At 26.7% G+C, this 13,100-nt stretch overlaps 2 protein-coding genes across 3 annotated transcripts in view; one reads left to right on the top strand and one right to left on the bottom strand.

Moving 5' to 3' along the window:
* Window positions 1-13,100, top strand: part of LOC127285408 (afadin- and alpha-actinin-binding protein-like) — a 100,809-nt gene that overhangs the window by 22,656 nt on the left and 65,053 nt on the right. The window contains exon 7 of one of the 2 annotated variants that reach the window (XM_051311409.1): window positions 10,208-10,365. The exons of the other annotated variant lie outside the window; for it this stretch is intronic. Within the exon in view, the coding sequence (XP_051167366.1) occupies window positions 10,208-10,298 (91 nt within the window). The 3' untranslated portion in view covers window positions 10,299-10,365. Of the gene's footprint in view, window positions 1-10,207; window positions 10,366-13,100 lie in introns of those variants that run through there. 2 annotated transcript variants of the gene reach the window in all.
* Window positions 1-13,100, bottom strand: part of LOC127285396 (uncharacterized) — a 28,785-nt gene that overhangs the window by 11,447 nt on the left and 4,238 nt on the right. The window contains exons 2-3 of the mRNA XM_051311387.1: window positions 3,010-3,095; window positions 110-947 (exon numbers count right to left, since the gene is read on the bottom strand). Coding sequence (XP_051167344.1) covers window positions 110-947; window positions 3,010-3,086 — 915 coding nt within the window. The 5' untranslated portion in view covers window positions 3,087-3,095. The remainder of the gene's footprint in view (window positions 1-109; window positions 948-3,009; window positions 3,096-13,100) is intronic.

The following is a 13,100-nucleotide window of genomic DNA, read 5'->3' as shown; positions in this document are numbered from 1 at the left end:
ATTAATTAAAGTATTTGAATAATAATTTAAGAATTTGAATAAATTTTATAAGTTTAGCATTAGTGAAAGAATGGAAATTTATCGTTATTGTAAAATAAAAAAATCTCACCATTGATTGTTGGGAATTGGAAAATTTTTGTCGAGAAATTGAATCCAAATTTCCATTGAATACAGGAGATTTTTGACTGGAATCTGACAATTGGTCCAGACAGGAATCAATTCTTTCTCGATAATCAGTATCAGTTAGCAATTGTTGAATGCTGGTTTCATAATCAGAGGTTTCAGTTCGATGTCTATCGGAACATTCAAGAGGTGAATAGTTATCAGATTGAAGTAGCCAGTCCAAAGTATCGTAAGGCTTACTTCGAATCGCGTTCAGTTGAGGCCTGACAGGTCCTCGTTCAATGAGGTTCCCATCGTCGTCACCATCGTCATCTGATTGATTATCCAGATCAGTCGTATTCAAACTCTCCTCATCGTCTTTATCTTTTTTATTATCATCATTGTATATGTTCACTTGATAATATTGTTTACAATAATTCGAGTTGAGAGCATCATCGTCATCATCATTTGTTAGTTCAGAGTGTTTCGAATTATTATCCATTGACTCTGTTGAACTCGATTTCTTCCTCGAATTTGGCAATTTTTTTTCAACTTTACTGCAAGATCGAATGAATCTCAACTTTTTTATTTGCTCAATTATGTCACCAAAACTATTCGAATAATTTGGTGGACAATAATGAGATGATTCCAATGTGTCATCACTGGTGGAATCATTAGTCGACGTATCAGAATCGATAGAATTATTTTTGCACAGAATAATTTTTGGTTTTTGAGAATTCGTCTTTGCTTTGGTATTCTCAGCTTCTGAATATGATTCAGAAATCTTGTCGTATGGGAATTTCACTTTCGCCATGGTTTTTTTAAACTGAGTCTCATGAGATGCGCTAAAAATAAATTGATTATTTATTTTTAAACATTTAAAGTATTCTTCATAGAAAATTCGATTTTTTAATGTCAAACTTTAAGTGAATTTCAAAATTTATATTCTACATAAATATTACAATACATTACAGAATGTTTCAAATTTTGACATATTGAAACTTTGAATTTAAATTTAAAGATTTAAGGTAAAATTTAAAAAGTTTTTACTTAAATATTGGAATTTTATTCGTCTAAACGCAATATTTAAAATTTCTTACAATTGGACTCACTTTAACATAAAAATTAAATACTACGAATTGAACTTTTTAAACATAAATTATTTTATAGCTTTAAACATGTTGAATTTTTTTAAGTTTACAATTTTTAAACAACATAAAAAGTTAAAAATTTAAATATAAACCAAGGTGAACGAAGTCTTAAATTGTATAAAGTGACATAAAACGATAAGAGTATGATAATTGATAAGAACGATGACGATTGCAAATTATATTTAAATTCAAATTTAAACTGAAAACTCAATTACAATCATAAAATAACTAAAATAACATTTGAAAATTCAATAAATTGCAAATATCAAAGAAAATTTTTTAGGCTTTTGATATATTGTGTATGAAAACAAAACAGGCTAATTTCATAATTGGAAAATGTAAAATTGTCTTCTTTTATTTTCAAAATTTTACTCTTTATTTGGCAAAAAGTGAATCGAAATTAAGTAAAGCCGTTTAGCAGCCATACAAAATGATAAGCAAGTTTTATCAGTCACCTTTATTATTGTAATTGAATCACTTTTGTAATATTTATCGTTTACTTTTATGTTTTCCCTCTTCTAATTTGTATTTTCAAGAAAATGACGTACATTATTTGATACAAAAAACATTATATTTATTAGCTGTTAATTATAATTCGAAAATGTGAAAATTAGAGAAAAACATAAAATTTTAGAGTTAAACGCGATTTTAATTGAATTGAAAGTACAGAACAGATTCTTGTTAGTAAAAAATTAAAAAAAAATTAATTTATTTTAAAACTATTGAATTTGAATAAATCTGGGAGCATTTTTCTCAAAAGTACCAGTGAAAAATTAAAATTCATTGCATATTGGCTTGAAACTTAGGTAAAAACTCATTTAAAGAAAATATGTAGAAAATAGTGGAAATTTAAAGTTTTACATTTTAAGTCTATCATTTTCAAGTACGTATATCTATGAAAATATTAATTAATTTTCACTTTTAAGTGTTGAATTTTAAAGTATTTTTCCGCATATACTTTTGAAGGACAAACAAAAATTTCAGAGAAATATCATAAACGCGATTTTTCTGAAAATTTGGGACCTTTTTAAGTGTAAAAAGGAAAAAACGACCATTTTTTTAGAAAATTTAAATTATTACCTTTAAATTAAAAAATATATACAGGTTTTGAGAGACAGAAGTTTTAAAAAACCTTCTTTTATTCGACTTATTATTTATCATAATGTCCCCTTAATCCCTTTTTGCAAAATTAATTCTTATTTTTCAGTTTTAATCTAAACAGGTTTTTTATTTTCAATGAAATGCTGAGATTTTTTTCAATAAAATATTAATATATATATTGTATTAATATACAATATATATAATGTATCTTTATAGTACTCTATACGAATGGGCATTGCCCGTATATTTTCAATAAATAAATAAATAATGCCTAAAATTAATTTTTCAGAATTTTTATTTGATAGAATTTTCTTTTAGTCGAATTCATGTTTGTTCCAATTATTGTTTGACAGAATTTCCATTAAACTGATTTTCTATATTACAAAATTTTTATATAACCGAAAATTCATTTTTATTTAATATATTATAAAGTAAATGTTTAGTTATATAAAAATTGTGTAATAAAGAAAATATGTTTAATGGAAATTCAGTCAAAATATAATTTGGACAAATAAAAATTCTATCTAATAAAATTCTTTCAAAAAAAATTTTAATAAATTAATTTTAGGTATTATTCATACATACATTTGAGCTAGAATGCTCCATGTCTATATAAATTTCTTGTCGAATTTTTCATAATTAATGAAAATATTACCTATTTAGTGAATACTCTATGCCTTTTAATGAAGCATTGTCCAAATTCCAAAGCTGCTCCGTTGTAGCTTGACGCATTCTGAAATCCTAAAGAAAACAGAAGACATATAAACTGTGTTCCACTTTCATTGACTCAACACACACACACACACACACATATCATACTTATACTTTTATTGTTTTTTGCGGATCAATTAGAAAATATCACAAGTTTTTTTTCCCACTTTTATGTAAATTAAGAATTTTTTTACTATTTGAAAAACAATTTTTTGTTTATTATAAAAAATTTTTCGAATATATTTTTGATATACCTAGGTTTTACTGTTTTTTTCATTAGTGAATTTTTGTTTTTAATATTTTTGAAATTTAGTTCTTTATATATATATATATATGTGTGTGTGTATTTAAAAAAAAATTTAATAATTTATTTTTCTTAATATTTGGAAAGAAATTTGCGATTTTTATACAACTACAACAGTCATTTCCTTTCGCCTCTGTAGAATTATGATCATTCAAGTCCTTCAATTTCATTATAATATGAGAAAAAACTTGTGAGATTAATTATGACCTTCATTCGAAAAAATGAGCAGAAAAATAAAATCATGAAAGTGTATATGTTTCTCTATTTTTGGAACAAAAATTTCTTTCCGATTGAGATAAGAATGTTTAAATGAAAAAGAGATGATATTGAACGTTTTTTTTTTTAATTTTTCTAAAGTAAACACTGCGTTAAATAAAAATCCTTTAATTTTTAGTTTTAATAAACTTCAGTGTATTGGAATGTAAATGAAAATATATTTATTTTACAGAATATTTTGAATTTTTTGAATATAATTTACATAAATGTAGATTTATTATTTTAAGAGATAAATTTTCTCAATTTCTTGCATTTGTTTAATTAATATTAATGTATTCATTTATTGTCAAGGTAATGATTATTTCAAACTTTCAATAATTATATTTCCAGTTTTTTTAATTTAGGTCATGTTTAACATTGTTTAATTTTTCATTTGATGTATATTTATTTTCTTACTTTTCATTTTATAATAATTTTATTTTGTTGTTTTGTTACTAATAATTTTGTTTTTTTTTTTGCTAATAATTGTTAAATTTAACAGAGTTTTACAGTATCTTCTGTATTATTTATTGAATTTTATTTATTGTTTTAAAAGGTGCATCTGACAAACCAATTGACATAATTGTTTTCTAAATATTTTTTTTACTTTTTCTTCTCTCTTTAAAAAAAAATTTTTTTTACGTGTTCAAGAAGTGATGAGTTCATTGGCACAATCTGATATTTGTTTAACATTTCTTTTACTTTTTCTTTGAAATGAAAGTGTGGTACTTTTATTTTCTGAAGGCTATCATATTAACACATGTTTAGCCAACAAACGTACATATCGTTTAAAAAGAAACCTTGTAATACAAATATAGGTAGTTGTATTTAAAAAAAAATGTAATTACCTAATTATGTATGAAAACTTACACGAACTTGAAACGACATTGAAATTAAGTTAGACAGAAATTCACGCAAAAATAAAAGACACATAATTTAAAAGTTTATTAAGTTGTACAAAAAGTTTTTGCCATTTTTGTAAATGAATTGCAGGATCATTATTGAAAAAAAAATTTCAATAAATAAATGCGTTTTTTTTTTGCTCTCCCACATACATTTTTCAATTAATTAAAATATTAAAAAATACAAGATAAATTAAAATATAAATATTATTAAAATATTAAATAAAATTAAATATTAAAATAATAAAATAAAACATTAAAATGTTAAATAATATTAATTAAAGTATCCAAGATTCTAAAGTTCATAAAATATCTACATTACTTAAGAATAAACTTAATATAACCGAACTTTGAATTGAAAAATATTATAATAATCAAAATTTCACATTTTCACATTTAAAGAAAAAATTATTAATTTAAAGTTGTCAAAACTTACGTTATGTTTACCTAAATGGCTTTCTACATTAATAAATGTGCAGATATATTAATTAAAAATTGAATAAAAATATTATAAAAAAAAATAATCATAATAAACCAAAAGATGATACTTTGCCCACCATAATTGGAGCTTTACTCCTTGGAAAGTAGGCCTTAAATTTCGACTGAGAGAATTTTCTTTTAATTGAAATAATTATGTAATTGTTAAATAAAAATTAAAAAATTATATAAATGTTTTATTTTGGTTAAACAAATTTTATCAATAAATTAAAAAAATAAAATATTGTCAAGAAAACAAATAATCTTTTGATTATTAATTTTAAAGATAAATAAATACTTTATCATTATATTATATTATATAAAGATTTTATCTATAATTGAAAAATAATTCTACTAATGAGAATAAAATATGATGCTAAAAAATAATTTATAAATAATACACGAAAGAGTACCATGAGAACGTTAATTGAGCTTCTGATTAAGAAAAAAAGGTTTTCATTTCGACTCTTTTATATGTCCAATAATTATTTTAAAACCGGTAAAACTTGCTTTCTGTTTTGTGTTGAGACTGTTTCTGTCAACTTTGCACACTTGTGTCCAATTTGCTAATTATAGGATTTCGAATGCTGACAAAAATCTCGAAAAACATTCCATTCAAATATAAGTGTATACATATATCTGTATCGATAAATTTTGATTTGAAAAGGATATATATTTTCTATACATATATAAAGTTTGTATTACAATAGAGAAAAAAATAAATTGACAGTTTTAGAAATGAAGTTTTTTTTAAAAAAATTGAGTGTACTTTATCTGTTTAATAATTTATTTGAAAACAGCTTGTTGTCATTCAAATGGCTCTATTATACAGTTGTTGGAAACATTTTAATGTTATCTAAGTTTGTTTTCTGGTGTCTTTTTTTCTGCCTCATTAGCTGTCATTATTATAGTCTTGAATTATAGATAAAATGTAAAATGTGTTTCCACTTGAGACATATATGCTAATTGCAAATGAAGAGGACATTTTTTTATTCAACGAAACAAATGAGCTCAAAATTTTATTGTCTTTCGTACCAAATATTCACTTATATCGACAGATTTTTTTTTGATAACAAAGATCACATCAAATGTCAACTTGGTATCAGAATAAAATATATCCTGGTTCTTGTAAACATATTAACTAATATAACATAAATTAATTATCGCAATTTTCCCTCTTATAAAATTTCGCCCCAATGAAAATAGAAAGAAAATAAATTGCGAACTTTGAGTAAAATTCTTACACTTAGATACATAAGTCATTCAGACTTGTAAAATTACAATTATTTTTTATCATTTAATATCTTTCTTGTTATCGATTAGGAAATCATTTACAAATCGATAATACAGAAAATATATTTTCAATAAACATTCCAAAAATAATAATATAGAAAAATAACTAATAATAATTTATTTACTTACTAAATGCAAAAGAAAAAGTTAAAATAATAAAATTATTAATAATAATTTTTAATTTAGTTGTTAACGTCCCTTGGTAAATAATCTCAAAATCTACTGAACCAATCGTTCTGAAATTTGGCACAGTTCTTCTTGACTAAGTTCCCCAGGTAACTGCGAGAGCTTTTTATTAATAATTATTAATTATACAGTAAAAAATAGATCGATTTTCAGCGAAAATCGAGTTTTTGGGTTTCGAGTGCTACGAAAAATAAAAAAAAACCTCTCGTAGTTACCTAGAAAAACATCTCCTTTAACAAAAAAATTTTTTGTTTTTTTATTTAGATGATTTTGTTGCAAGTTACGTTGAACACCTCAAATCCATTTTTTTACAAAGCGCCTGAAACGATTTACTGCTACTTGTTCAATTTGAAATATTTTTCAATGAGAATTTAGGAAAATATACTTCAAATATTGTATTAATATGTGGAAATTAAGTTAATAAAATAAAGTAACACACTTTATATCACCGAAAAAATGAATAAAAAAGTGCCTTTTTTACACCGAATTAACCATACCGGCCCCCCTTTATACACAAATTTTCTTATTTAATAAAACTGATAAACTAATTTAATATAAATTATGTATTTGCGATAAAACCATAGAGTAGTATAAGGAGACTGAACGACGTACGTTGAAAGTAGACCAAATTTTGGTAACCGTTTAGTGTCATGAAAATACGTAATGGGACGCAAGCGCTCTCGTGGGAAGTATGTAAACAGTGGGAAAAATTAGAACTACGTTGAACATAACCCAAAAATACATTGCTTCTTATTTTTAAAACTTTTGCAATGGCTGATTGTCCAGCTGAGTTTAACACAATCAGTGGCGCTAGTGTTCCATTACGTATTTTCATGATACTAAGCGGTTACTAAAATTTGGTCCACTTTAGGAGGTTCTACAATAGATGCAAGACCAAGTCCAAGTACAAGTGCAAATTTATTGAACTTGGATGCGCGCGCAACGTATTGCCAACTGTCGCTGAGGCGCAGTTGAAAATACTGGATTCAATTTTTAATTATAAATTAAATAAATTAAATATAATTGCTGCCATTGCTGGTTGCATTTAATTAAGTGAGGTAAGTAATTTTAAAAAAATAAATAATATTATTTTGAAAATAAAAAAATTGTGGGTTATGTGTACATAACCTATATGCAGTTTTAAAACATTGAAAGTAATTTTACATTTTTCACAGCGTAATAAAATTGTAATTGTTTAATTAATTAATTAACTAATTAATTTAATTAATTAATTAAACAATTACAATTTTACAATTAATTAATTAAACAATTACAATTTAATTAATTAATTAATTAAACAATTACAATTTTATTACGCTGTGAAAAATGTAAAATTACTTTCAATCACGAAGAAGTATACACAGAAAAAACTTGGACTCATTTTTGTTGCAACTCATTTTCTTTTGGGTATCGAAATGAATATGGGACAAACTTCATGTTATTCAAAATGATATTGGCTGGAATTTCAGATTTCTAAGTTGGCATCATAAGCAGAGTAATTTTGTATTTCAATTATTGTTTCTAATATTTCAACAACACCAGAAAGATTATTTTGACCAGTACGAATATTTAGAAGTTTTTAAATAAAAATTATTTATTATTATTTACGTAGATAATAATTAATTTCATAAGTTTTTAAATTTACCGCTATTATTTAAGTTGGCAGTACCGTTCCTGTTGTCAAAACACATGTTTTCATTTTTCTAACCTAAAAACATATTTCCTTTATTATTTTATTACGCGATTACAAGCAATTTTTAATCAAATATATTAAGTCTAGCGTGTTATTTACTTCTTTGTAATTATTATATTTCATGTTTTTGTGCAAAATTATTCGTTATTTCACAATATTTTTCGATTTTTCTTTTTCTCAAAATGAAACTTGCCTGTTTCATTTTGATACTTTTACCTTAGAACTCGAAGTGAAACAACCAGTTTCATTTTTGTTGCGAATCAAATTGAGTATAGAATCTATACTCAATTTGAATTCAGGTTTTTTCTGTGTAAGGAGCCCCCACTGCATAGGCAATTTCCAGAAAAACGTGTACCGAGTTTCCCGACAGCCTTTCAATTTGGTAGGATAGCGATACTAGCGCGATTACTGGGAAAATTGTTGCAACTCAACTGGATAATGGCGGAAATGTATGTTTGTGACAGATTTGTCGTCTGCACTCGACTCTTCACGAGCAGATACGAATCATCACGAAACATACATTTCCGCCATTATCCAGTTGAGTTGCAACAATTTCCCCGGTAATCGCGCTAGTATCGCTAACCTACCAAATTGAAAGGCTGTCGGGAAACTCGGTACATATTCATTTTGCATAGTGGGGACTCCTTATACTACTTCGTGCTTTCAATGTTTTAAAACTGCATATAGGTTATGTACACATAACCCACAATTTTTTTATTTTCAAAACAATATTAATTATTTTTTTAAGATTACTTACCTCACTTAATTAAATGCAACCAGCAATGGCAGCAATTATATTTAATTTATTTAATTTATAATTAAAAATTGAATCCAGTATTTTCAACTGCGCCTCAGCGACAGTTGGCAATACGTTGCGCGCGCATCCAAGTACAATAAATTTGCACTTGTACTTGTACTTGGACTTGGTCTTGCATCTATTGTAGAACCTCCTTTTTAACGCAGATTTAACATGGTCGTTCGATCTCCTTATACTACTCCATGGATAAAACTATCATACCATTTATATAAATTACGATGTGCGATTTACAGTAAACAGTCCAAAATGTGACATCTTTTTTTGAGGGAACTTTTTTAAAGGTGTTTACACACCTCACTAATTTTTGACAGGGATGAGTGAGTATAATACGTGATTTTTTCATGTATAATACTACGTAATTTAAGTGCCAAGTTTTCTACTTCATTTATATTACATTTAATCATGTGACTTGAAAGCGACAGTTTCAAGTTTATAATTTTACTAAATAAAACTACAATATAATTGTAAGTATAAACTATTAAAAGTATGTCAATCATTAGTCAGTCCTTGTCATGAAGCCAATCAGGATGGCAGTTTATTGAATAGCTCTTTGTTATTATGTACTTACTTCAATTATATTTTAATTGATTAAAGTTTATTTATATACTGAAAATAAATTTGTTCATTTATTTTCATCATAAACAATTTACCTAATTATTAATCATGTTTAAAATTATAAATCTAAATTTTTATTTATTAACAAGTGTTTATATTGTGTTTATTTACAAAGCAGAAAGCAACGTAGGATGGTTTTTAACATAACCTAAAAGAGAAATTCGCATTGTCATTGTCAGTATAGCATTGGAATCGTGTGTTTAAAAAATATTTTTTTAAATAAACATCAGTAATAAAAACGCTCTAAAAATTATTATAAAAAATATAGAAATGGAATGAGATCTATTTTTAGACGCTCAAATTCCATTTCCTCCTAGAACAAATCATTTTAAAAAGATTTTAGGGGGGAGGGACTGGGTCAAGCTATTTGTTACGTTCCTAAAATTTTATAAAAATACTATAGGTATATAACGCACTGCAGTGCAAAACTGAAAGACCGTAACTTCATATTTGAATTAGGTTATCTTAACCATTATATTTTCACTTCTATAAAAATAAAGAGATTAAAATTTCAATCAAATTTTGTTTTAAGGTAGAAATAATTATTTGTACTTGATATGGATCAAACTTTTCATAATTTCAATTTCTATATTCTTGCAGAAGGAAAAATGTAATGATCAACATAAGGTGTCTTCTAGATTCTCACTATGAGCGCTCAGTTAGCACGAAAAGGTTCTCAACCTGTTTATAAAAGTATAGTGGTTAAAACATTGCAACTAAGAAGTGCACGTAAAACAGGCTACATTGTTTCATGTTTATAACCAAAACAAGTGTGCTTGTTCTGTTGTTTTTTAGGAACTTGTTTTGTTTACAACTTTGTACTAAGTAAACGACTGCATTCATGCGGCTCTGGCAGTGCTAAGAATCAAATGGCTTAGCACGAGTTTCGATAAAATTTGCTCAGTACAAAGTTGTAAACAAAACAAGTTTATGCGCATGCGCAATGTTTTGATAAATTGTTTAACACATTTCCAGTAAAATTCAATGCAATTATTAAATTTTATATAAGTCAGTATAGCTTTTATGTTAAAATTTCATATAAGACGAGAATTTTATAATCAGACAGCAAAATTCACACGTTGATCGATTATAACTTTAAGTACAGCGTGGGTCGTATGAATTTTCAATAAGAATTTCTTACAGTGCGTCAGAACAAGGAATAAGTCAAAATCAAGTCAAAATATGTTTAAGACTCACTCATACCTCGGTGGCTGGCTGCCTGCAGGAGTTGTCATGGCGACGTGAGAGAGTAAGGGAGAGAGAAAATTCAAATGTGAATTTACTATCTCTATTACTCTTGTACGTTGCTATGATAACTCCTGCAGGCAGGCAGCTGAGAGGTGTGAGTGTTCAATAATAGGTCAATTGATTCGATTTTAAATATTCTCCAAGTTGTTTATAATGATTTTAAAATTACATAAATATTTTTCAATAAATAATACAAAAAAAGCAGGTTTTCAAAATTTTTTAATTTCAAAATGTTATAATAACTCTAGATAAAATAATAGTAGGATATTTGTAAATAGGTCAACAGAATGCATTTTTCATTACACATGCACGATTTAGTCAGTTTTACGCCCCACCGAGAGAGCCTAAACTCCAGCTTTTCGAGAGGCGTGCGCGGGTGCGTTTAAATTAACAATTTACACTCTAGGGAGTAAAAACGTGACGTCACACACATGAAACAAATCATTTACACACACTTTTTAGTCAGTCGTTGTTGCTGTGCGCATGTTCCATACCGGCGCACACAGGTCAATTTTTTCAGTGCGACAGTACCTGCATGTATGCTGGATATACTAATCAGGATGCCGTTGGCGATTATCTTCATGTATTCTTTATGTTGAGTTTAATATTTTTATAAAAAGTGCTTAAAATTATTAAAAAATTGTAAATGACGAGTTCTGATAGTGAAACATTTAAAGATGACATTTAATATTTGTGTTTTACACCGACTCAAAAACCTGAAGTTTAAACTTGCTCGACGGGGCACAAAACTGGCGAAATCGTGCATTCGTGATAAAAAATATGTTGCGTGACATGGGAAAGGACCGATTTAGGGAGAGGACTGAATTTTTAACACTTGTCGAGCACTGCGAATCACTCAGCCTTCACCCTCGGAGCCTTCGGCGCTTGGGCTACGGCTTCGTTCATCTCAGTGCTCGACTCGTGCTAGAAACATTCGCCTTCTCCGTAAATGGGTCCGTCTTCCCCATCCCAGTGTGCAAAGTTACAGAACAGTTCTGTAACTGTTCTATAACAAAAAAGAACAAGTTCTAGAAATGGTAACAATTTGATAACAAAATAAATTTTTAAAAATTTTAATTCTATAACAATTCTGTAATCGGTCAATAAAAATATTCTAGAATCACAAATTTTTTTTTTGTATCAGTTTAATAAAAGTAAAATTGTGATTTGTAATTTATTTGAGTAAAATTTCCCTGACTTAAAAAAAGTATCAATGCCCAAATTGCACGGTATGTCACATAAATATCATTGGAATATTTTTGGAATATTCCTGTGATATATAATGGAGATAAAAGTATCCACTTCATAATGATATCTCAGTGATATTGGGAGTATTCTCCCCGTGATATTAAGGGAATATTTCATGAAAATGAGTTTTTAAATATTTTTATAGATTTATATTTTTGACAGTCTTGAGCCACTGTAGTAGCACCACATTTATATAACAGCTGTTAGTTACATATTTGTTTCAGAACAAATAGAGAACAAATCTAAAATGTAGTGATAGATCTATTATGTTACATTTTAGTAACTCTGTTCTAGAACGCTGCAGTAACATCGTTAACTTAAAAATTCTAGAACTAATCAAGCACAAATGTTTTACAACAAATGTTATCTTTCTTATAGAACAGAGGCAGAACAACTGTTGCAGAACAGGTCTAGAACACAGTTCCAGAACTGTTCTATAAAAAAATTGTAACACTTCTAGAACAAATTACACTTTTTATTCTAGAACAGTTACATAACGTGCACACTGGGATTCTATTAAATAAAAATTCTTACATATTAATTTTTGGCATTAATCATGCGTCTCGTATTTACTTCATAACTTTCAGTCATATATAAGATGACCAATAAATAAAAATTGTTACAGTATATGTAGTACCCGGTCACCCCCACTGAAAAAAATGTTGCCGAGAAATTCAACTACCATTGAGTAGTTGACTAGAAAGTAGTTAAAATAACTACATTTTTAGTTAATCTAATCATGTTCTTGTAGTTAATGTAACTATTTTTAAGAAGTTAATAAGTAATAGTTGATTTTACGTAAATATGTAGTTAAAGTATAACTACAGGTCGGTAGTAAAATTAACTTTTTTAAGGTAGTAAAAGCAAGTGGAAGAGTATAGTAAATCCAACTACTATTCACCAGTTATATGAAATGTAGTAAAAGGAATTATTTTCTTTAATTAATATAACTGCTTTTTGAGCAGTAAATTTTTTATTAATTTCTATATGATTTTAT

Source organism: Leptopilina boulardi, unplaced genomic scaffold (assembly GCF_019393585.1).
Source record: "Leptopilina boulardi isolate dan_hultmark-lab unplaced genomic scaffold, ZJU_Lbou_2.1 LbouV2_332, whole genome shotgun sequence".
In the NCBI taxonomy this organism is placed as follows: domain Eukaryota; kingdom Metazoa; phylum Arthropoda; class Insecta; order Hymenoptera; family Figitidae; genus Leptopilina; species Leptopilina boulardi.
The sequence above is the reverse complement of the archived record's forward strand: the minus strand, read 5'-3'. Positions and strand labels throughout refer to the sequence as shown.